The sequence below is a fragment of the Gopherus flavomarginatus genome, chromosome 2 (genome assembly GCF_025201925.1).
Source record: "Gopherus flavomarginatus isolate rGopFla2 chromosome 2, rGopFla2.mat.asm, whole genome shotgun sequence".
Taxonomy (NCBI): domain Eukaryota; kingdom Metazoa; phylum Chordata; order Testudines; family Testudinidae; genus Gopherus; species Gopherus flavomarginatus.
In genome coordinates, this window is record NC_066618.1 from 81,070,008 (window position 1) to 81,096,099 (window position 26,092).

The following is a 26,092-nucleotide window of genomic DNA, read 5'->3' on the forward strand; positions in this document are numbered from 1 at the left end:
ATTTGCTACTTCTGGACAAAGTGGTACTGATATCCTTCCAGACATGCAAGGTATCTGAATGTGCCTATTAATAGCATGTTACTGCAGTGTGTCTGCATTTGCAAGATTAATTAGCTTTTAACTCTTGATCAAGTATATTGTACTTTCTTCCCTGCAGAACTAGCCTTTAGGCTGTTTGCAACATTCTAATGAGAAAATTGCTGCAATGAATGAAGTATATTCTTGATGCATTGGATTACCAATGTATTTGTCTTTGTTTATTCTGTTCTTATTGGGGGTAGTTGTTGTGAAACACATTTATGTTGATAAACATAACCCCTAATTCAATACACATTTATATGTATGGTGAACCCTTCACTCAATGTATAATAACTTCAGTGCTGATAGATAATTCCTTCCCTGTTGATCTTCACACGTCATTGAGTTCATCTGAGACCTCAGTATCATTGCCGCTAAAGCTGAAGTACACGCACAGCTTTTTGACCAAGGATACTCATTATACACAATTAATTCTCTCAAGTCATTTTATCCTCTTGTAAGTTATCTGGCTGTGGGATATTTAGCACCGTGTCTGATTGCCATCATTTGTGTATGATGCTAATAATGTACTTTAGAGATATGTATTGCAAGAGATGCATGCATGGAAAAGAGGTGCAAGGAAGAGTGGGAATTCTGATTTATCAAAGTTGAAGCAGGTTAGTAGTGATGTAAATTGCATATGGCAGTGGTTCCCAAACTTGTTCCACCGCTTGTGCAGGGAAAGCCCCTGCCGGGCCTGGCAGGTTTGTTTACCTGCCGCGTCCGCAGGTTCGGCTGATTGCAGCTCCCAGTGGCAGCAGTTCGCTGCTCCAGACCAATGGGAGCCACTGGAAGCGGCATGGGCTGAGGGACATAGTGGCCACTGCTTCCAGAAGCTCCCATTGGCCTGGAGCAGCAAACCGCGGTCACTGGGAGCCGCGATCGGCCGAACCTGTGGACGCGGCAGGTAAACAAACCGGCCCGGCCCGCCAGGGGATTTCCCTGCACAAGTGGTGGAACAAGTTTGGGAGCCACTGGCATATGGGAAGTGCTTTTAAAAAATTAAACTGTTTAAATACATCAGGGATATTTATGTTAAGGACTATAACCATGCAAGCAAAAGCATTATCACACAGACAGTGAATTTTTACTTTATAAAATCTTTTAATTTGACCTTGTACTGTTTGCACATGCTTACAACAATTGCTTCGTATACCTCTGAGCCTTCATGCGTCTCCTGTAATGCAAGGTTCACTGTAGCATACCACTAAATTCATTAATTGCACCATGGATAATGCCTGCATTTTATGTGTAGGGCAATCTTTCAGGGAATTATTTTTTCAGAGTAATCTCCACTTACTCTTACAAGCAAACTTCCTTTTTTTTTTGGTGTTTTAAAATACTAATCTGGAGATTCAATAAATGTGACATGGCAATTACAGAATATTTCGTCAAAGAATGCTGCTTAAAACCAAATAATGAAATGTTACACTTTATTTTCCTTAACCATTAATCTATTTCCCTAAAAGAGAATCTGATTCAGCAATCAGTGATTACCGGAGTTGATATTAAAACACGGTATGTCGAACATGTACAGTTCATTGATTGAATGGAAGTCACAATGGGAAAAATGTCTATTTCATTTGCAAGCTTTTAGCTATGTTCATGGAATGCAGTCTTCAGATATAGATTGTAAACAGATTCCTTGGCCCTTGAAACATACATCCCCAAAGAATATTTTGTTTTCCATTAAAATTAGCAGCAACTGGCATCTGTGACATTTAATTATACTTTTAAACATGACTAGTCAGGAAGAGAAAGTAACTATACACTTCCATTGTATCAGTTAAAATAGTGATGAACAGTAGATGGTGGTAGTGCAATATCTAGAGAGAGACTTCTAAAAATCTGTATCCAGCAATATTTTTAGTAACTATTCCTGAGTCCACAGCAATTTCTTCATTTTAATTAGTCTATCAATATTTAAGTTTAAATGTATAAAAAAGGTAATTAAAATATTTCTGATTTTCTCCAAGGAAAGGTATACATGAGGTGAAAAATATGGCTTTAGAAGGAGGATTATTTTTGTCTTTATTAATCATTTTATTGGGACAGCCAAATCAGTGTCCATCTCTGCTAGGGACCATAACTTTTTTTTTTGTATTTTTGTAAAGACCACCTGATCATAAACAACTTAAAATAATTTAAATTCTAAAAAGAGTAAAAAAAATAAATAAATCCAAAGGAAAAGATTTCTAAAATACAAATCAGGGTGCTTGGATGACTCTTTTCTTAGAGTACTAATGTGGCCTGTTTTTTAGCAGGAGTGCCACAACTATTGTGGTTTGCTATTCTGTGTTTTGTTTTGTTTTGTTTTTTTGCCCTCCCTCCCAGCATAAGCATGTATGATCCACTAAACCAGTCTGAAGTTTGTCTTGCTTGCGCAAGTGTGGGATAGCTGCCAACTGGGCAAATTAATCCCTGCAGTAACTTTATTTCAATGGAGTTACATCGCAGATGAATTTGGCCCAATAATTGTATATTTTCTACATTTCTTTGATATTAAAGAAGATTATTGATTTCAGCAATAACTATATTGAATTGCTCAGTGGTAGAGCATAAGTTTAAAGTAAGAGATTCAACTAAATGTTTTAAAAATATTGTAGGTAAATTCAGTAATTTTGACTTTTTATATAAGGAATTATTGATGAAAATGGAGAATGGAAGCTTTTCCTTGGATGATAGCCTGTTCTCAAAGGTTGATCTGCAGGTGGCTAATGAGACCAATCCAGGATCTACAGACCTTGTCACAATTGGGGCAGAGATGTCCCAGTGGAAGGGGCGGATCTGGAATGTTGAGTTGGGCTGCAGCGCATTCTTACCTCTTAATATGTGGGAAGGAGAAAATGGGGGCAAACAGAAACACTGGTAGGAAGACTTAGGACCATGGTGTGGGGGGCAGGAGGTATGGGGGACATACAGAAATCCTGGCGTTGGAGGAATAGGAGGCCAGCATGGAAGAGGGGGCACACATAATGCTTGGCGTGGGTGGAGAATGGAAGGCAATAGTATGGGGGAAGTGACACAGACAGAGGTGAAAGTAAGCTGCTCTGGACCGCTACGGCATACCAGCAAGAGCCAGTATGCCATGCTGAACCGCACCAGCTTCCACAGCGGGGATTGAAAGGGCTCAGAGCTCCCTGCAGCTGTAGGCAGCCCAGAGCCCTTTAAATCCCGGCTGTGACTGGGATTTAAAGGGCTCAGAGCTCCCCGCGGCTGTGGGCAGCCCACAGAGCCCTTTGAATCCCAGCCGCGGCTGAGATTTAAAGGGCTCAGAGCTCCTCACGGCTGCGGGCAGCCCAGAGCCCTTTGAATCCCAGCTGCGGCTCTGGCGGCCGGACTGGGGCCAGGATTTAAAGGGCTTGGGGCTCCCCTCAGCAGGAGGAGCTCTGGGCCCTTTAAATCCCTGCCCCACCCCCATAAAGCTCCCGGTTTCCCCTGGCCGCCGGAGCCCCGGGCCCTTTAATTTGCCCCTGAGGGCTCCCAACCACCTCTTCAGCTGGGAGCCTCTGGTTGATTTAAAGGCTCTGGGTCTCCCAGCCACAGCTGGTGCCCCAAGGCCTTTAAATCTTGAGAAGCCACGCCTCTTCCAGATGAGGCCACACCTTTTCCGGATGAGGCCACGCTCCCCTCAGGACTCCGGCAGTACCGGTAAGTCCTGTAAATTACTTTCACCCCTGGACACAGATCTCATGGCATGTGTATGGGGGAAATGGAGGGGGAGGGGATAGAGCCTCTGGCATGGGGGAAAGGTGGGAATGGGGGATTTGGAGGAGGGGGGAAATGGGGCCCACACAGAGCCCCTGGCATGAAGGACTGTTTGTGGGGGGTTTAACAGGAAGTTCTTGATAAAAAGGGAGATAGGAGAGTGATAGAGAGGGAGCTTATGAGAGAGAATGGTGGGGGGGGGGTGCAGGAGCCCTTGGTGTGTAGAATGAGTTTGGCCTACAGAGTGTCTTTGGTTTTTAATGAACACAGACTGAATTATCTTCTCACCCCCTAAGGCTGATCCATTCCACTCAAGGATAAGGCATGCTGGCCAAGCAATAGGGTGACCAGATGAGAGATGTGAAATATCAGGACGCGGGGGGTGGTCGGTCGGTGGAGCAACCAAAAAAAAAATCCCAAGAGCTGGCTGCGGAGGAAAAAACAAAAACAACCTCCCCTCCCCCAAAAAGGAAAAGCAACCAAGATCCACCAGAGCATAGGAAAATGGTGGGGGCTGAGCTCCCACCGACAGCTCAACACCTGCCACCCTGCACCAGCTTTCCTTCACTCTGCCTCCACCTCCCCTGAGCTGGCTGCCATGTCCTGCTTCTCCTCCCCACTCCCTCCAGCTGATTAGCACAAGCCTTGGAGGGAGGTGTGAAGAGGAGGAATACAGCATGCTTGGGAAAGGGACGGGGCAAAGGCAGGGATTTGGGGAGGGATCCAATAGGGCAATGAGGGGGCAGGGCAAGAGTGAGGATTTGGGGAGGGATCTAATGGGGGGAGGGGCAGGCCAGGGTGGAGTTGGGGTGGTGGGGCGCAAGCCCCATCTGCCTGTGCGCCAGAGGGCAAAATATTGGGTCAGTCCCGAAAAAATCGGGACATCTGGTCACCCTACCAAGCAGTGCATGAAAACTTAAAATGTTTGTATTATACCTGCACTAAATTCACTTTAAAAAATCCTAAACCCCTTCCTCACCCCGCCCCCCAAAACAGAAGGACTATAACATTAATTTAAAATAGAAGCAGTTTGATTGGATAGTAATCTTTATATTGGTTAGATTGCAGATAATTACTGGAATTGTTGTGGAGAGATTCCTAACTCTCTTAACATCTTTATTTTAACATAATATAAAGCTATATGTGAGAATGATCAAACCCATAAGTCAACAAGTAATGTAACCAATTTATAATGCACAAACAGCATACACATCTAACCAATATCAAAATTCTGAACTGCTAAAACATTATCCCACCTCCCTTCTCTTTCAATATCTTGTTATTTTCACTTGTAAATCTGTACTTTCCTTTATATAAGAAATTAATTCCTCCCGTGAGATACAGAATTAATCATTTTTGTAAAGAGGGGTGCTCTTACAATGCATTTTCTGCTATACCAATTTGTCAGTCTGTATATGAAACATATGCACTCTTGTACCTTCTCAAGATTAATCTTTGTGACCAAGCAAGGGCAACTGCAATCCATTTTTAAAGGACTTTCCCATTTGGTGATGAGAAATCATATAGTAAATCTAGTTTTGAGGTGGCTGTTAATTTATTATTCCATATACTGTAATTTCGATAACATTTTATAACACTTGACCTAGAAACGTCTAATATTAGAACACTGCCAAATAGAGTGTCAAAATTCTACCCTGATTTGCACAGTAGCAGAATACATTATTGTTCAATGTATTTAAACATTGTACGCATTATTTTAAATCACTGTGGTTTTAGGTTAGTCTCACTAGCAGTTCTTATAACATAGTTCCATGTGTTTGACTGTTGTCTCTCACAGAACATACTGTACATTTAACTCGTATGCTTGCATTCCCATCTGTTTGAAAAACCAAATGCATAATTAGGATAAGATAGCCCAAGTAACAATATATGGAGACTTGGTGGTTTTTGAGAGGTCACCACAGTATCACTGCTTTGTTCACCCCCTCTCCTTTTTCTGGAGTCCCTGATACACAGCAATGGGTCCCACCATCTGCAAACTGGCCAATATTTGTGCACTTAAGATTGAAATTATTGGTAGCCCTAGATGATCATAATATAAGAACCTGAATAGAAAATAACACAAACCTATTTTATAAGAGCGGTCTATTTAGTGGGGAAGGTTGGGAAGAAGGCTGGCTTGTGAATTTTATTTTGTTAGTCTATTTGCAATATTGCAATAGAGTAGTTTAAATAGTCTTTTTTTCCTCGATTTTGTACCCTTGCTACTATAAAGTTTATTCAGGTTAGATCGCTCACCCTTTGTATTTTTACTGTCTACTTTTATGTTTTATTGACTTCATAGACCATAATTATTGCCCCAGTCATTTTATGTGAAATATTTTTGATTTCCCTATTCCCCCAGATGGAAGTCTCCAGGCATTTATTATTTTCAATGATTTTGTAATATTTCTAGCATTATTCAAATAAAGCCACAGAGTTCGTGCAAAGTGATAAAATAAAAAGGCCAACATTTTCCAACTTGGGTGCCTAAAATTTAGGCTCCTAAAGTCATATCTAGGCAACCTAAAAATGGCCTGATTTTTTTTTTTTTAGAAGTGCTGAGCACCCACAGATCCTATTAAATTCAGTGGGTGCTACAAGTATTCAGCACCTTTGAAAATCAGACTACTTTTATTTAGGCCTGAAGATATAGACATAGAAGCCTAACTTCAGGAACCCAAGTTTGAAAATTTGGCCAAAATTTCCATTTATAAATGTTTTTTATGAGTTTATTAAATTCATAAAAGTACATTATGGACACAACATTTTTTGAATTCTTATTTCATAATACAATGAAATTATGTTAGGTTATTGACTTTATTTAAACTATACTAAGATAGACGTATGTGAGTTCTGCTACAACTCCCCATATTGAAATCAAAATTATTCTGAAATGTAAAATATTTGTTGTGATTAGTTCACAGATCTGCAAGCTATGAGTAGTTTGTCTGTTTTAATATTAGGGTGGTATGAATCAAATGAACATCTGCTGTATGTGAGACTGAGATTTTGTTCAATTAAACCCTTTAATTATTTTGTCAAATATTCGTGTAGCTTGAACCACACTAGTTTATTAAATACACCCATTCTTGACATTAAAAGAGATGTATTTTTTTCATTAAAGCAAACAAACTTACCCCGTCAATAATTCATGTTGCTGTTTAGTTTAGATGGAATGAAAAATACACTGGCTTTTTCCCCCTAGACTTTTAAAATCACTTCTGATCCAATAAACCAAATTATATATATTTTTTGGTGAGGCCATCAATGAAAACAGATACCAGATGGACTCTAAAATAGTGTAAATAGTATAAATAGACTGGGATTAAAAACCACTGTGTCATTTAGTCACTGTTAAAACTTAAAAATTCCCTTAGGGTGCCCATATCCTTGAGGGAAACCTTAGGATACCACCTCTGATTTTTTGTTTAGGTCCCTCCTTGCCCCACATTAGCACTTTTTCAGCCAAGAAGCATTGAGCTGGCTCTGGCCTCATTTCAAAGCCTGCCAATGTAAGCCAGAAAGGGTTAGCTGTTGGGCAATAAGCGGCAGTCTCTTTTCCCACGAGATGAGCATATTGTCTCCACAGCACTGTGAGTCCCAAGCAAGTCCAGGTGCAGTGCACTGCTAGTACTGGCCAGCTTCTATAATTCTATTGAGGGACAGGATTTTTTGAGAGTTTCCCCTGCTTGTTGTTTTCCACTGTGCATCAGGTTGACCTCTGCTTTTAACCACATCCGGCAAACACAGCTTCATCTCGAACAATATATGTTGGCTGGAGAGGGTGAACAGAAAATGATAGAAAGGACTTTCTCCTCCCAAGTTATGAGTGCACTTGAATACAGGACTTTTTCAATTTCAGCCAGCTCAGAATTGAGATGGAGTAACAAAATATCAATAAATTGCCAGGTCAGGTTTATATTTATTATTTTGTACTCAATAAAAATTGCAGGAGTAACATGCTTACCCAAGATGAATAGTTGATTCTTCACTTGATTATGCTGGCCTGATCCCAGTGCTACTGTCAGATTGGTGAGGTTTCTCTGTAGTGCAACACTGGGAAGGGGATTGCTGTAGCCAATGAGGTGATTGATTCCTTAGGCCCTTGAAGAACCTTTACATATTGTCATAGTTCACAGTGATATATTTTCTAGTGCTTTGTCTTGTCTAGTTTTAAATGCCTCTAAGAACAGGGCTCCCACCGCCTTGAGGAAAATCATCCCACAATCTCTTAAAGATCTATGTCAGGAAAAGTTTCCCTGATGTTTAGTGTAAAACTCCGTTTCAAAATTTCAACCAGTGACTCCAGTTTTTATCCTCTTGTACTATGCTGTCTCTATTTAGTTTTACGCCCTTCAAAGATCAGTAGACTTATCAGGTATCTTGAACAAATCTAGATATGTATTACATGCAAAAAACTACCTTTACAAAATATTAAGGCTACAGAGTCAAGCACTCCAAAATTGACACCCATATGAGTCATCAGAAGAGTATGAACATTTGGGAACTATAAGAGGCTGAAGCGTGATGGAATCTTTGAAGATTTTAACTGCTAAATTCTAAGAAATCTCTACAGAGTATATGTCAACTATGATTTTTTTCAAAGGCTTATAGCTTGGCCACATTTGGTTGGATTTTCATCAGATCATCAAAAGGCACATCCCTGATGTAAATGGGAAAAAAAAGAGAGCCTCCTGCTGCTCCAAAAAATAGGTGTTAGAGCTTCTCAAAGAAAAGGTTGATAGAATTTTTTACACTTGGATGAATTTTTCTAAAAAATTCAGCCTGAGGCAGTTACCTAGCATGTAAAACTACAGCACAAACAGTTAGTTTGTCAAAGTTATAAGCAAGTGAAAAGGTCTGACAGTGGGAAGTGTCAGGCAGCCTCTTGAAGCAGTGCTACCAAACCTACCTGTAATTAGTTCTGTACACTTTCCTTCACCAATCAATTATTCTGGCCCCTCAGTCATTCTTATTGCTCTTCTCTGAACTCCCACCAACTTCTCTTTAATTTTGGTAATGACCTGAATTCAAATTCCAGATGTGGGCTCACCAGATTCCTAAAGTGAAGGACTATTATCTCCCATCAGAATACATAATATGTGCATGGCAGGTGTTTTGAAGTGGATAATTTAAAAATATTTCAGTTTGTCTGATTGCGTCTTTTTTTAAATGGTTCATTGCTCGTGGATTTTCATCAGCTGGACTGCAAGTATTAATAATGTACTATGTACTGTGTAAAGAACGAGTAGTACTTGTGGCACTGACTAATGTGTCTACCACTCTGAAACATGTACAGTGTGTAACTTGCACTTTAATTTAGACCAGCTTTATATTGGCAGTCAGCACCTTATAAAAAGAAGCACTTTGTTTTAGAAGTTCAAGGTTGGCAATTATTTTGCTAGAGGGTGGTACTATTTGACTGTAAGAGGCTTTGGGGGTTATTTTTTTATATTCACTAACATTTCTTTTTTCCTAAGAGAAAAGCATAGGAGGAGATGATAAATTTGCAAGGGTTGTCTAAGTTGAGAATTCTGACAGGCCTTCAGATCACGAAAGTGTAGAAGATGTTTTTCCTTGCCTGGTAGGATAGCCATTGCTTGTGCTATAAGTGTGGTGGTCTTGGAGATCCTGAGCACGTGAATGCGTACTGTCAGTGTTGATCAATGCAGATAGTCCACTGCAAGATTTCTTAAATTCAAATCTACCAGCAGTGTATAGCTACATGTGTTTTTTGTAACTGATAAAAAGTAGAAGTGTACAGTTTCTTTCCTGAACTGAATTATGAATGTCTAACACCAAGAGTTTAGATGTTTGCAGATGCTTAAGCGTGGGAGTGTGAACCAAGCTACTTCAACATTATGTCATAACTCTTTGTAAAAGTAGTTTTCTAGTTTTCTTTCCTCCTCTTATTTTGTGTTATGGAGTAACATAGTTAAGACTACATCAGACTTTTGCCTTTGGCAGAAACTTATACCTTCTTTGGAGTTGAAACAGTGGATTGCTTTAGGAAGAGGTAAAGTGGACAGAACTCGATGAGGGGGTGTGTGAATTTTGAGAGTATTTTGGTGCCTGGCAAGCATTCCTGGAAAAAGAAATAAACAGTAAAAATCACACTTTTTCAGAAATTTTGCATAGTATGCCTCACCAAATTTTATGTCCCTTTTACTCAAAACCCACACCACCCACCAACTTCAAAATTCACCCAAATGTCAACCATTCCCTCTTTTGAATTACAACCCAGGACTTTCTGAAATCTTTTGGCCCTTCCAGTCAAAAATGACAATTTCTACTTAAGTAAAAAGAGCATGAAAAAGAAGCTGCTAAATTGGAGAGGGAAAGAGAAAGAGAGAGATTTTGCCTAGTAGCGGATTTAGAATTAGTGGGCCCCTGTGCTCAGCTTCATTTTTGGGGCCCCTTCTTGGGAACCAGCCAAGAAAAAGAACATTCTCTCTTATCTCCCTCCCCGCCCCCGTTTTTTCATTCTTTTTTTCTTCCTCCTCCTCCAATAAGTAATAGGAAGTAAATGAAAATAAAACGAGGTACCTTGATTGTTTTTGTAGTCTAACTTATTTTTCCACAGGCCACTTGAAAATTGCTGAGGGTCTTGGTGGACCACTTAATGATCTTTCCAAATACTGTTTCTACCATTAGCTAACTATTGTAAAGCACTTTGGATAAGAGCATTTTATAAAAAAAAATGTAAAAAAATGTTGGGGTGCGGGGTTTGGCCAGGACTTAGGGTACTGGAGGGGGCTCAGGGCTAGGAGTGCAGAGTCTTGGAGGAAGTTAGGCTGCAGGAGCAGGCTGGGGTTTGGAGCTCAGGGTCTGGCCAGGAGTTAGGGTGTAGGAGGGGGCACAGGGTTGGGACAGGAGGTTGGGGCGTGGAGCGCTTATCTGGAGCAGCTCCTATCTGGTGCAAGGGATGCAGGTGGGAATGTGTGTGTATGTGCGGGGGGTGGGCTGCAGGAGCTCCCGTTTGTGCTCAGGGGGGGGGTGGGCGGGTGCAGGAGTCAGGGAGGGCAGGGGGCTGGGGATGTGTTTGGGGGTGGTTCAGGAGTCAGGGCTGGGGGTGCAGGGTCTGGTCAGGAGTTAGGATGCAGGAGGGGGCTCAGGGTTGGGGCAGGAGTGGGCACAGTGTTGGGGCAAGAGCTTGGGGCATGGATTACTTACCTGGAGCAGCTCCTATTTGGTGCGAGGGGTGCAAGTGGGAATGTGTGTGTGTGGGAATGGGGGAGGGGGGCTGCAGAAACTCCCGTTTGTGCTCAGGGTGGGGGTGGGGGCATGTGGGGGTTGCAGGAGTCAAGGCTTGCGGGGACTGGGTATGTGTGGGGGGTGCAGGAGTCAGGAAGGGCAGGGGGCTGGGGTCATGAGGGTGCTCCTATTCCCTTGCCGTAAGCGGTTCACGTCGGAGGGGGTATATGTAGGGGGAGTGAGGGGGCCACACCTTTGCTCCGCCCTGCCCCCACCTCTTCTCCGCCTCCTTCCCTGAGCGTGCTGTGGCCCCACTCATTTACCTCCCTCCTGGAGCGACCTGAGTGCCAGCAAACAGCTGTTCGGCAGCGGGGGCAGCGCTGAGAGGGAGTGGGAGGGGTGGGAACATGGCATGCTTGGGGGAGGAGGCAGGGAAGGGGGGAGCTTGGCTGTCTGTGGGTGCGGGCGGAGCCTGCAGCAGGAGCCCCAGGAGCTGGCAGGACCAAACTTCTGCCCCCACAGCTTCCTGGCTCTGGGGTCCCCTGTCGTTGCCAGGCTCAGTGCCAGGGCACCCTGTGTTTCATTGTAAATCCACCTCTGATTTTGCCCATCAAAATAATCTTTGGTTAGAGGGATAAGCACTGGGCTGGGAACCAGATGACTACAAGTTCAAGTCTTCCTTCTTTCATGGACTGGTTTTAATAATTTTCTATTTTCTTCACAGTCATTATTGAGCAAGCCCTTATATGCCTATCTTAGGAATAAGGCAAGTATTATTTTCCCCCATTTTACAGATCATACAACTGAGGATCTTAGTTGCAAAACACCACCTCTGGCAGGGAATAGTATTTAGGTTGTTACTGTTGCGGAACCAAAGCTTATCCATTTAGCTACACTGCATCTCAAAAAGTTTAGGCTAAACTATATGGTTGGTTTAACTCTTTCTAAAATGGGAGTCCCAGTCTACACCCTTCACTATCACCCTCAGGTCTGACTCTTGTCCCCTCTGCATTCCAGTTAGGCAGTTTGCACTCCTCCAATTTGCATAAGAACCAGCAGCAGGAACAATGAGAGCACAGGAGAGACAGTGTCCCAGCTCTTGATTCCAGTGCCCTGCTCCACAGGGGCCGCAATTGCAGGGAACATCCTGCTCAGTTTCTACACTCTGGAATGGGGCATGCTCATTAGCAGGTAGAGTTTAGCTGTCAAACTCTAACAGGACTCTACTGGGCATGTGCAAACTGTGATTTTTTTCAGAGGCTTATAACTTGGTCAAATTTGCATAGTTTTTCACAGGAACATGATCAATCACACATTCTTGGTGCCATTCTGTCTCCCCTGCCAAATTTTACGTCAAAGTATGAAGGTGCTAGAGCCTCTTAAAATGCAATTCTAATAATTTTGATAACATATAGAATACAGTATATTTCCCCCTGTCCTTGTTCTTGGAAATTGCTCCATTCTTTTTGCCAAAACTTTCTAAAAAATTCAGCCTGAGGCAGACAGCTGGCATTGAAAATGTCAGCCCAAAATGTTAGACTGGCAAAGTAACAAACAACTGAACAGAGTGTGTTTTATAATGGAAAGTTGGGCAAGCTTAACTAGAGATAGAACTATATGCTCATGATATATGCCTTCCCTGTATAATACACTTTATGCACAGTAACTCTAACTAGTATGTTTAATGTAGGCCAGGCCACTGTTTAGAGCTGATTTATTTACCATTTCTTGTTGTTTCTTTTCTGATTGTTAAAAAGAAATTAAACGTTATTCCTCGAGACTGTCATCTGTTTTCTTTACCAGAATCCTGATGAGTTTGAGCTAATTTCCTTGACACTTTATTACCAATTCAAAAAGGCTGCTTTGCAGAAAGTATCTCCAAGTGTCTTTTTTATATTAAACATAGAAAAATCAAACATTTTATATGTATATAAAATGTGTGTGTGTGTGTATCTACCCACACATACTTATAGTATAAGTAAATTTAATCTTGATTGCTTTACAAAATTTTGTTTCCCAAATGCAAGCAAGTTGCCAATTCTGGATCTGAATTAGCATTGTATAGTAGTAAACCAGTAGCTCATTTATAAAAGTACAGCTTCTTGATTTGCTGCTCTGTGGCTGAATTTTAATAAGATAAACATCTGCCAGTTGTCTGACAGTTAATGGCAGCATCAAAATCACTGAGTGCCTAAGGTGACAAGTTACCTTGACATGTCAGGTTTTTATTGCTGTCCTTGGCATTTAAGGATCATGTATTAAGTGATATTTAATGAAGACTCATTCTGTTTGTCAGTTCCGTGACATGATCTGTGTGACAGAAGTAATAATGTCTTGATGTCAACTTAAGATGAGAAGATTGCAGTAGATATTACCTGTCTTAATAGCACAGAATTAGTTTGAGGAGATGTAGGCAAATCAGATTGCATGTTTTATCATCAGGCTGCCAGACAGGGCTTAGGTAAGTTTACATGAAAATTCATGCATTGTTACTCAGTAATTGATGGTTTCTGTTTGGGGGGAAAAAATCAATTATGGGGATTTACTACATTCACTCCTCAGAGCAAGTGAATTTCTCTAGTTTTGTAAAATTCTATTACTGTCATATTTAACTACTGCAACTTTACAAACATGCAGCAGTGAACAGCAAATTATTTTTAAAAAACAATATGAAGACATAATTTCAGCTTGGAATATACCTTTAATTTATTCAGAAGTCGCTGGAAATTAATAATTTTGCTTTAATAAAATACAGTCATTTTCTCCATGTGCTCAAAAGGCTTCTTCAGATACAAATCAGCATTGTATATTCTCTGGTTCCTAGTTCAAGTGTATGAAAATGCACACCTTGTTTGATACACATACATTTCTTTCTTAAATCCTAGTAAGAGGAATAGTCACGTCTATAGTGCCTGTCATCACAAAATGTTTTCCAAAAATTGATTGTTTCACAACACTCTGGAAGTAGATAGAGATGGGTCTGAGTGCCAAATCCAGCCATGCATACATACATGCATAGCCCTTTACATACATGCATAGCTCCATTGATTTTGCAGGATTGGAGAAGTTTAGGTCCTCCAGAACCAATCTTTGACCCCAAAGTTTGGTAATTTTGAATGTGGAGTTTTGCTTCGAACCCTGTAGTCAGTATTTGTACTTCTTAGTTTGTCAGGGTTCAGGTCCTGCCCAGTCTTTAGTTCGTATTATTATCCCGATTTCATAAATGGGAAGACTGAGGCATACAAAAGATAAAGTGACTTCCTTACGCTCACATAGCAAGGCAGTAGCAGAACTGTGAATACAAGCCAGATCTTGTGACTCCCTATTTAATGTTTAAATCTCTAATTTATGTTGCTTCTCAATAGTGTTTATAAAATCTAATATCTGTTTTTTCCTCTGTACATTCGATATTATATGATAGGCCATAATAGTGAAAGTATGTCAAGAAAAAAATAGTACAATATAAGTTACTGAGCAAAAGCATTTTCTTAAATATTGCTGGATTGGCAAAAATATTATTTTGCAAATACACCTGAGATCATGTGCAATGGTATTGGACCATTTTTATATCTAGCATGTTTGCCAGCATTTTACTGTAGTGTCTTTATATTTACTTGATATAGTCTGATCACTTCACATTGCAAAGCCAGATCAAACTAATTCCAGTTAAATGTTTGGTATTAAGATGTCATGGTAGGAAACAATAACTGTGGTTGAAGCTTTATTTGATTTTATATATTGCTGCTTTTATCAACTTGAGGGATCTTTTTTCCAGAAAGGTTCTGAAGGAAATCTCTGTTGGAGACCTCAAGCCCAATGAAACAGTTGAAGCAAATCTAGAAGCACAACTACTCTCCAAGCTAGATCACCCAGCCATTGTCAAGTTTTATGCAAGCTTTGTGGAACAAGAGAGTTTCTGCATCATCACTGAATACTGTGAGGTAAGACTTCTTGTAAATTATTGTGAACAAATTACAGGCAGTGTGTTTCTCAAAATAGGCCTTTTAGAAGACTTAATTCATAACATTATTTATTTACAGTGTCATCTGCTATTTAGTAGGCACATTTAGATGGTCTTGATCTGTGGCGCTCATAGACTAAGGATAAAATGAGTAGACTGGTATCAGGGGAAGGGGAATAACAATAGGTAATTTAAATGCAAGCCAGTTTAATTCACTGTAGGCAGCGTAACAGAAGTTGGTCTTTAAGAGGGGACTTAAATGTGGATAGAGTAGGGGGCTGTATGGAAAAAGGCATGGAGGTCTGACAAATGGGCAGATGAAGCCAGGAGTGCTGGCAGAGTGGAGGGAATGGGGGAGGATATTATTAAACTTGCTAAGAGAGGATAAATAGAAAGGGGCAGAGTTATGTAGCATTTAAAGGTGGTGACAAAAAACTTCAATTTGATATGTTGGATAGGAAACCAGTGGAGGGATTCAAAGAGGGGAGTTACATGATCAAACCAATAGGAAAGGAAAATGAGTTTAGTAGCAGTATTTGCATGGACTGAAAGCGGGGTTTTGTTTGTATGTGGGAGGCCAGTGTGGAGAGGATGCTATGGTAGTATAAAGCAGAGTATAAACTGGGGGCCTGAATGAGACATTTGGCTGTGAGGATAGACGCACAACTTGCTTGTCCGTTACAAAGGATGTATTTTTAAATACAACTATATTTCTACTTCACACAGACTTGCTATTGCACTTCTATTATAATAATTTATGGAAAGTGCAAAATTCTGATGTGAATCATACAACATTTTAAGCTTCTGTTCCCATTTTTTGTGAATCCCACATGTGGTCCATAGCAGGCTGAAAGACATAGATAAAATGTATTGTAAGGCTTTAATATGAAATTGTAAAAAAAAAAACAAAAAAAAGCCCACCCAAGCCCAACCTTTTAATATTCTTCAAAAATTTTCCATCCAACTCAAAATGTGCAGCTATCCTGGATACTTTTTTCTATAACTTGGCTGTTACTGTCTGGCTAGTATCACAAATGGATTTTGTGCTGGCAAATCACATCGTTGCAAGCACCCAAATTTGGTCTTAACAATTAAGAAAATAAAATTCCATAGAATGAAAAATTAATTCATTCCTTAAAGTAACTTTAATAATTAACTGTTCTTTTATTGTTGGACTGTTCAAGTTTGTTCTGGAAACGACATAATTTTTTCAAAGTTGTGAGACAGTGAATAACTATCACTCTGTTAATCCAACATGTGTTACAAAAGGACTCTGGTAAGTTGCAAATAACACTTGACGGGGCATTTCATTATGGTCAGATACCCATGGAATTGACGTATGAAATTAGGGAAAAGTAAAGTCCAGGGCCTAGATTCTTTCTTGCGTTAGGGCTACTTTTTACTGTGCTGCTGGTGCAAAGTGGCCCTAAAGCCAAATTAACCACAGACACATCACACCAAAATAGGGCCTTTCTCTTCCTCTAATGCTGTAGAGCCTGCATAATGGCTCCTATACCCAGCCCTTCCCTAGAGTGGCTATAGTGAGAATGGCTGAGGGAAAAGGGCATGGCAGGGACTCCCCTGCTCCCAGGCAATCACCAGCTGCTGTAACATGCCCTTCAGGTTATATGGAACCTAGGCAAGCAAAAGCAGCCTTCAGGCTGTTCTAATGTGCACTAGAAAACCAGAAAATGTACTTCTATATGTACTTAGTTCTGATACATCTTTCTATATGTAATGGCATACAGAGCTTTTCACCTAAAATTAGTCTGTTTAAATCCTGCCTAAATTAATGGTGAGCAAAATTTGCTGCCACCTGATGAGTGTTTGGAAGCTTACTGTGTTCTATGTCCAGTTTCTAATGCCCAGAACTACTTCCACAATTGGCAGTAATTGGTACCCTAGCTGGCAGTTTAAGAAGGAAGACCAAGCATTAAGTTAACATGGGAAAATGAGTTACCCCTTGTTCTATTTCCTCCAAACTACTGTGGCTTTGAACCTTGCTGATGGAACAGTGCAGTGCAAGCCTCCTGTGCAGCTGCCTGATGCTGTGCCAGTTCTGTGAATAACAGTCTGGCACTTTTCATCAGCGCTAACAACACTCGCAATTATAGAAGAGAAGTGTGTGTGTTCTGGTTTGTTTTTGTAGACTTCTCTGGTGGGTGACCCATTTCAAATATTTTAAGGCAATATAAAAGCAGTCCTGTCAATCTGATTTCAAACAAAAGTACCAAGATGAACCTCTGATTCTATTTTGTGGCCTAAAACTGGACATCAGTGAAATATAATTCTTAAAAACAATAATGGATTAATTCCCCTAAATGACATATGATTTTTTTAATACAACAATGAAATGTAAAACATAAGTCATTACATTCTTAAAATAAGAATAACTTCTCATTTCCTTTCTTCAGTGTAGTTTCAGTTCAGCCTGAAATACACATTCCCTAAGGATAATTAGCAACTGTAGTCACGAATGCCTGTTCATGTTATCAATCAAAAAAGTAAATCCCGTTTCAAAATAGTTATAACTGCATGTTATACAATATTCATGAAATTTAAATGTCTGAAGTAGCGTGACATCTTCCTTGTCCTTCACTTTATTTCCTTCTCTCCTGAACATTAATATACTGACCTTCCCAAACACAAAATAGGAAGAGTGAACTTTTTCAGGGTTTCCTGGCAACAACATTTCAGACTTGTTTTTCTTGAGTATTTTTTCTTAAGGTACTTACCTTTTCCACAGAATCAAGCTTAGAACAATTTGTAGGTCATTGGAGCCAATCTTTTAAGGGTGAGGGCTGAACATTATTTCAAAATGGTTGAGGGCCGCAATCAGCACTGTAGAGCTGATTCTGTGCCCACTTCCGCTCACTATGCATTGCTCAGACCACACATAGGGAGTAGAAACCACGTACAAGCCTCCTGCCTGGAGTCCCCCAACATGGATGAGTACCCAATAGGTATGGAACTCCTCAGCTCCTATGCTTTCCCTGATGTAGAGACATATTGGTGGGAAGGGTTATGTTAGAACAGGGAGGAGGAGTGGCTGGAGCACAGTCCACTGTGGTAATCCCTGTCAGGTGTATGGTCCTTTTGGGACCATAACCAGCTGGTACAAGTTAGAACAGGCACTTTGGAGTGGGGTAGGGAATCAAGGAGCTGTCACTGGTTGTGAGTTCTGAGCTTCTTTTCTCCCTTTTCTGGACTAGTCTGGGTGGCTCCATGGGATAAGTGAACTATCCTTTTCTAGGTACAACACTAAGCTCAGGCAGAGCCCATCTAGCTACCCTGTGGAGAAACAGGTAACGGAGAAACTAGTACTACTATCTCTTACCTCCCCAGCTAGATAGCAGGTGCCACCAGGGAAGCTGCTGAGCAGCTGGAACAGCAAAGGGACAGCAGGTGTTCAGCAGGGCTGCCCAGAGGGGGTGAGGGGGCAAGTGGGGCAATTTGTCCCAGGCCCTGCAGGGGCCCCCACGAGAATTTAGTATTCTCTAGTATTGCAACTTTTTTTTAATGGAAGGGGCCCCTGAAGTTGCTTTGCCCCAGGCCCTCTGAATCCTCTGGGCAGCCCTGGTGTTCAGTGCTCCTCCCAGCTCACAGCAGAGCTGCTTTTGGGGCTACATGGGAGGCAGGGATTCTACCTCCTCATGTTGTGAATCGGTTGACTCACATCAGTTTTAAAACTGCAGGACATAGTTAGGGAATATATTTTCAATTCCTAATCAAATGCAAATATTCTTAACACAGTGGCTCTTGCAGGCCACAATTTAGAACCTCAAGGACTACAAGTTTGGACACTACTGTTGTAGGCTAAATGACTGCCATTCCCGGGGAAGCTTGTGGGAGCTGGATTGGAGTGATACAAAAGGAGGGTGATCTGCTTTGCCTGGAGTGATTGTGGCTGCAGCATCAAGTTTTGGGGGCTTGGGAAAAACAGGGAATACCAAAGAGATCCTCAAGATTTTGACTAGAGAGGAGAAATTGCATAATTCAAGATAACCATCTGACTTGTAACATTCAATTATCTATATTCTTAATCACCACTGTGGAATAAGAATGAAGCACTGTCTATTTTCCTCTAGTATCTCATTGTAATCTCCACCCAATACTTGCAATTAAAGTAGCTATGGTGTAGGCAAAGATCTATGTATCTTATAAATTGATTGCAAAGGTGTAGATTGACAATGAAATAGAATTATATGAACAGAAGGAATTTGTGACAATTATCCCTGGTTAGAATGGACAACCCCTAATTTTTGACCATAGCTATTTTTCCAGAATAGTTGAATGATAAATGTAAATACTGAAATTTTGAGTAATAGAAGATTAGGATTGGAAGAAACCTCAGGAAGTCATCTAGTCCAACCTCCTGCTCAAGGCAGGACCAACCCCAACTACATCATCCCAGCCAGGGCTTTCTCAAGCCAGGCCTTGAAAACCTCACTAGTTAATCCATTCCAGTGCTTCACCACCCTCCTAGTGAAATAGTTTTTCCTAATATCCAACCTAGACCTTCCACACTGCAACTTGAGACCATTACTCCTTGTTCTGTCATCTGCCACCACTGAGAACAGCCTAGCTCCATCCTCTTTGGAACCCTCCTTCAGGTAGTTGAAGGCTGCTATCAAATCCCTCCTCACTCTTCCCTTCTGCAGACTAAATAAGCCCAGTTTTGTCTACCTCTCCTCCATAAGTGTCAACTCTGTGGGTGCTCCAAGGCTGGAGCACCCACGGGGAAAAAATGGTGGGTGCTGAGCACCCACCAGCAGCCTCCCTATTAGCTGATCCTCACCCCCCCAGTGCCTCCTGCCTGCTGGCAGGCCATATGAATCAGAGCCTCCCACCCACCACGATCAGCTGTTTTGCGGCGTGCAGGAAGCTTGGTGGGGAGGAGCAAGGAGGCGGTGTGCCTGGGGGAGGGGGCGGAAGTGGGCAGAAAGAGGTGGCGCAGAGATGGAGCAGGGGCCTGAAGAGGCAGGGTGGGAGTGGGGCCTTGGGAATGGGTGGAGTGGGGGCGGAACCTGGGGCAGAGCCAGGGGTTGAGCACCCCCTGGCACTTTGGAAAGTCAGCGCCTGTGCTCTCCTCCTATGTGTCTCAGCCTCCTAATCATTTTCGTTGCCCTCTGCTGGACTCTCTCCAATTTGTCCATACCCTTTCTGTTGGGGGTAGGCCCAAAATTGGATGCAGTACTCCAGATATGGCCTCACCAGTGCCGAATAGAGGGGAATAATCACTTCCCTTGATCTGCTGGCAGTGCTTCTAATAATCAGGGCCGGCTCTAGCCATTTCGCCGCCCCAAGCACGACAGCACACCGCAGGGGGCGCTCTGCCGCTCGCTGGTCCTGTGGCTGCGGAGGGTCCGCTGGTCCCACAGCTCCGGTGGACCTCCCGCAGGCATGCCTGCGGATGCTCCACTGGAGTTGTGGGACCAGTGGACCCTCCGCAGGCACGCCTGTGGGAGGTCCACTGGAGCCGCCTGCTGCCCTCCCGGCAACCGGCAGAGCGCCCCCCACGGCATGCCGCCCCAAGCACGCGCTTGGCGTGCTGGGGCCTGGAGCTGGCCGTGCTACTAATGCAGTCCAATATGCTGTTAGCCTTCTTGGCAACAAGGGCATGCTGTTGATTCATATCTAGCTTCTCATCCACTGTAATCCCCAGGTCCTTTTCTGCAGAACTGCTACTTAGCCAGTCGGTCCCCAGCCTGTAGCAGTGCATGGGATTCTTCCATCCTAAGTGCAGGACTCTGCACTTGTCCTTGTTGAACCTGGATGAACCTCATCAGATTTCTTTTGGCCCAGAATGTCAAGCACACTGGGAGGGAAAGGTTTGGAGAGGAGAAATTGCATAATTCAAGATAATTGCATAATTCAAATCTTCCAATTTGTCTAAGTCACTCTGGACTTTATCCCTACTCTCCAGCACAGAGGACGGCAACCTTTCAGAAGTGGTGTGCCGAGTCTTCCTTTATTCACTCTAGTTTAAGGTTTCACGTGCCAGCTATACGTTTTAATGTTTTTAGAAGGTCTCTTTCTATACGTCTATAATATATAGCTAAACTATTGTTGTATATTAAGTAAATAGGGTTTTAAAAATGTTTAAGAAGCTTCATTTAAAATTAAATTAAAATGCAGATGGCCGGTGGCCAGGACCCAGGCAGTGTGAGTGCCACTGAAAATCAGCTTGCGTGCCGCCTTTGGCACATGTGCCATAAGTTGCCTACCCCTGCTCCAGCATATCTACCTCTCCTCCAAGCTTAGTGTCATCTGCGAACTTGCAGAGGGTGCAATCCATCCCATCATTCAGATAATTGATGAAGATGTTGAACAAAACCAGCCCTAGGACCTACCCCTGGAGCACTCTGCTTGATAGTGGCTGCCAACTAGACATTGAGTCATTGATCACTACCTGTTGAGCCCAACAATCTAGCCAGCTTTCTATCCACCTTATAGTTCATTCATCCAATACATACTTTTTTTAATTTGCTAACAAGAATACTGCGGGAGACCGTATCAAAAGCTTTGCTCAAGTCAAGATATATCATGTTCATCGCTTTCCCCGTATCCACAGAGCCAGTTATCTCATCATAGAAGGCAATCAGATTGGTCAGGCATGATTTGCCCTTGGTGAATCCATGTTGATTGTTCCTGATCACCTTGCTCTCCTCCAAGTGCTTCAAAATGGATTCCTTGAGGACCTGCTCCATGATTTTTCCAGGGCCTGAGGTGAGACTGACTCATCTGTAGTCCCCTGGATTCTCTTTCTTCCCTTTTTAAAAGATATGTACTATATTTTCCGTTTTCCAATCATCCAGGACCTCCCTCACTCGCCACGAGTTTTCAAAGATAATGGCCAATGGCTTTGCAATCGCATCAGCCGACTCTCTCTGCATCCTCGGATGCATTAGATCCAGCCCTATGGACTTGTGCACGTCCAGATTTTCTAAATAACTTTAACTTGTTCTTTCACCACTGAGGGCTGCTCACCTCCTCCCCACACTGTGCTGCCCAGTGCAAAAGTCTGGGAGCTGACCTTGTCTATGAAGACCGAGGCAAAAAAAGCATTGAGTACTTCAGCTTTTTCCACATCATCTGTCAGTAGGTTGCCTCTCCCATTCGGTAAGGGTCCCACACTTTCCCTGACCACCTTCTTGCTAACATACTCATAGAAACCCTTCTTGTTACTCTTCACCCTAGCTGCAACTCAATTGTGCTTTGACCTTCCTGATACATCCCTGCATGCTTGAGCAATATCTTTATACTCCTCCTTAGTGATCTGTCTAAGTTCCCACTTCTTGTAAGCTTCCTTTTTTGTGTTGAAGCTCACCGAAGATGTCTCTGTTAACCCAAGCTGGTCACCTGCCATATTTGCTGTTCTTTCTGTGCATCGGGATGGTTTGTTTCTGTCCCCTCAATAAGGCTTCTTTAAAATACAGGCATCTCTCCTGGACTCCTTTCCCCCTCATATTAGCCTCTCAGGGGATCCTGCCCATCAGTTCCGTGGCAGAGTCAAAGTCTGCTTTTCTGAATTCCAGAGTCCGTATTCTGCTGCCTCCCCTTTCTTCCTTTTGCCAGGATCCTGAACTCGACCATCTCATGGTCACTGCTGCCCAGGTTGCCACCCACTTCTACTTTCCCTACCAATTCTTCCGTGCAGGGCCAGCTCTGGGTTTTTTGCTGCCCTAAGGCAACCAAAAAAGGGGGGGGGGTGGAGTGCCGCTGCCGAAGCAAAAATTAAAAAAATAAGAGCCAGAGTGGCGCCATTTGAAGAGGGCTGCCCCAAGCACATGCTTGGAATGTTGGTGCCTAGAGCCGGCCCTGCTTCCCTGTTTGTGAGCGCCAGTCAAGAGGATCATGGCCCCTAGTTGGTTCCTTCAGCACTTGCACCAGGAAGTTGTCCCCAACACTCTTCAAAATCTTCCGGGATTGTCTGTGTACTGCTGTATTGCTCTTCCTACAGATGTCAGAGTGATTGAAGTCCCCCATGAGAACCAGGGCCTGTGATCTGGAAACATCTGTTAGTTGTCCGAAGAAAGCCTTGTCTACCTCATCCTCCTGGTCGGGTGGTCTATAGCAGATGCCCACCACAACATCACCCATGTTGCTCTTGCCTCTAAGCTTAATCCAAAGACTCATGGTCTTTGATATCTCTAATTAGAAGATTATTTTCCTTTTAGGCTGCATGTATTTTGAAAAATTGTATTAAACAGAATTTTTAGAAAGCTATATTGGTAAAGATCAGCATTAGAATTAAAGGGTGTGTCATATACCCAATATGCCTGTGGGTATTGGATAACAACTGAGACTTTTCTCTTTTTTTTTTGGCATAAGAAGAAATGTTTATAACTCTAAATGTTTATAACTCTGAAACATCTTCCAATGTTTCAGGGTCGAGATCTAGACTGCAAAATTCAGGAATACAAAGAAGCCGGGAAAATATTCACTGAAAGCCAGATAATAGAATGGTTTATACAATTGTTGCTTGGAGTCAACTATATGCATGAAAGGTACAGTAATTTACTTTAATATGAGAGCAGTTAGGTGTGATATGACAGAGCAGACTTGTATTGGCTAATTACAAATGTTCAAATGGAAATAAAACCCTGCTGATTATTTTCTTATATATAGAAAACCCTGTACACCCATTTTGAATTAGTATACGTGTAACGTGGTGATTGAAAAACCACATAACAAGAACAGTGCCTTTTTGAAGGGTCCAACCCTTCAATACCTGTACTTCTATTACAACCTATTGTCTAGCAATATTATGATAACCCTCTTTCAGCAGTAGTCATCATTTGCAGACCTTTATTTTCTAAGATCCAGATGACAGTCTTGAGAATATAGAGTAGGATCAAAACCGTTAATCAAATCTTGTGACTAAAACAAATATTCAGCCTTATAAGAGAGAGAACACCTCTTAAACATAAAGAGTAAAATTTATTTCTGGAACAACTTCATTAATATCAATAAAGTTACCTTAGGAATAAATTTGGCCTAATGTTCCTCATTTTGGATATGTGTTTGAGGGCACTTACTACTTTCATCAGTACATCAATGACTTAACCTAAAAAAATACGGCAGGTAACTCAGGCAATTATGTTTCGAATCTCTAAGCGATGATCATATTTTTATAACTAATAATGTAAGATCCATAAGACCAGAGGAAATAAATTAGTCATTCCACAAAGCTCCACAGGTTATTTATTTCAAATCTACTTACAAGGTCTACTTATTCTTCTCTAATGTAGAGATATGAAGAGAGAAATAATGATTCCACTCTAAGACTGAATGGCTGTCTAGGCTAGATAAATTTGGCAAGCTGATCACTGGTTGGTCCCACCAGCACATCTGTTACACCCGTCCACCTTCATGTCCACACACAATTGCTCCCAGCAACGTGCAGACAGTTGAACTACTGTTTGGATTAGATGTTCTACCCAGCCAGTCTCCACTAATGTAGTCCCAATATGGACAGTGATTTCTGGCATATTAACCCTGGTGGTGCAAATAATCCTACCAATGAACTGGACACTACTTAGGTAGCTTATCTAATCCACTTTTTCACATTTCACTACATGGGTCAAATTTGACCTAGATGGGACTCCTCACATACTTAAAGTTAAGCATGGGCTAAAGTGCTTTGCTGGATCAGGACCAGCATGCTCAGCACTTTGCAGGATTAAACTCTAGGAGAGCAGACAGGGGATGAAAGACTCCTTGCTTAGTGGCTTTTCAGAAGTTCTAGAGCAGGGAGCCTAACTTTCAGAATCTTCTCTTTTTCTCTCTTTTTCATCAAAGTTGTTTGTGGCTTTTGGCAACACTAAAATACCATGGTGATGAGCTTGATATAAAATCCTATATAGCTAACTCAACTCTCCCAAACCCCAGCATATTTCATCCTCCCATACTCAAAGACTTGGACCCATGCCAGTCTTTTAGGGATAAGAATCCTCCGGCTGTGCAGGCAGTATTTTAGCAGAAGCTGATACCTTTGCCTATACAACTACAGACTATGTTGATGAGAGCGTGATGGATAGAGGTCTCTACTTTGAGTGCTGCCTTTCAGATTATCCAAGGAGTGCTTTCCCAGCATTTGCCTCAGACAGAAAATGAGGAATAGGATTGAAATGAAAAACCTCAAAATCTAATTAAACTACTAATTTTCTATTTCAAACTCCAGTTGGGGAATTAGGCATTAGGAATGATCATATCCTAGAAAGACAGCTTTGTGTGAAACCCTTACTTAAATATATACATATTAAATAAGGGGATACACTATGTAATAAAGTGAGACTGAAAAAGCTTCGCTGTCCCAGGCTCTTAACTTCTGTCTTTCCCCTGAGACTTTCATCTCTCTATGCCTTCTGTATCTCAGGTCCCCCTACCCCCGCCCCAGAGCCTTTTATCCACTTTCTCCTTGTACTGTATTTTTCTTGTCTTCCACTTGGTCTAGGTCTACAAATAAATCTTTAGAACTCTCTCCGGTAAATAAACCTCCCTTGGTAAATAAATGTATTAAACTACTGGGCTTCCTGAGAAGTTCAGTTTAATTCTCCAGTGGCAGCAACAATTTGTGTTTTGAATAGCTTTTTATTTTCTCTCTTTGAGCCATCACTGTTTAATGGCACTTCCCCAACCACACTCAGGTAGTTTTGACAATTTTTATTTACATTCCTTTTAATGCATCATATATCTGTATATAGATGCACATTAAAAAAATATTCTGTACCTTTCTGATATTATCATGCATCATAAAAATTATCAGAGCCAAACAATAGCAAGTATGTAAATATGTGGACTTTTTAATAAGTCTATAACAGGCATCCATTCTAGGTACAAAAAATATAATTGCCAGCCTCTATTTATATAATTATATTGATTTCTTCTCTGACAATATGGAAAAATTATAGCACATGCTTTTAATCATTTCCAGTTCTAGTGCGAAGACAACATGGACCTAAAACTGGAAAACATGAGTATTGATAAACAATTATATATCATAATAAAAAAAATTCCTTGGATTGTGTGAAGGAGAACTTTTGCTCAGGAGTATTTAAATTGCATACATCTATCCACATAGCTGAGCATGTGTCTACAGCTTAGCTGAAACTACTGGTTCAGTATTTAAAAATTCTATTTTCA

At 41.7% G+C, this 26,092-nt stretch overlaps 1 protein-coding gene across 5 annotated transcripts in view; it reads left to right on the plus strand.

Annotated features, from left to right (window-relative positions):
- NEK11 (NIMA related kinase 11) overlaps positions 1–26,092 on the plus strand; it is a 172,227-nt gene that overhangs the window by 21,994 nt on the left and 124,141 nt on the right. For 2 of the 5 annotated variants that reach the window (XM_050938416.1, XM_050938417.1), the window contains exons 2-3: positions 14,759–14,924; positions 23,336–23,454. In XM_050938416.1, coding sequence (XP_050794373.1) covers positions 14,759–14,924; positions 23,336–23,454 — 285 coding nt within the window. Of the gene's footprint in view, positions 1–14,758; positions 14,925–21,563; positions 21,674–23,335; positions 23,455–26,092 lie in introns of those variants that run through there. The other 3 variants (XM_050938421.1, XM_050938418.1, XM_050938419.1) reach the window with 2 other exon arrangements.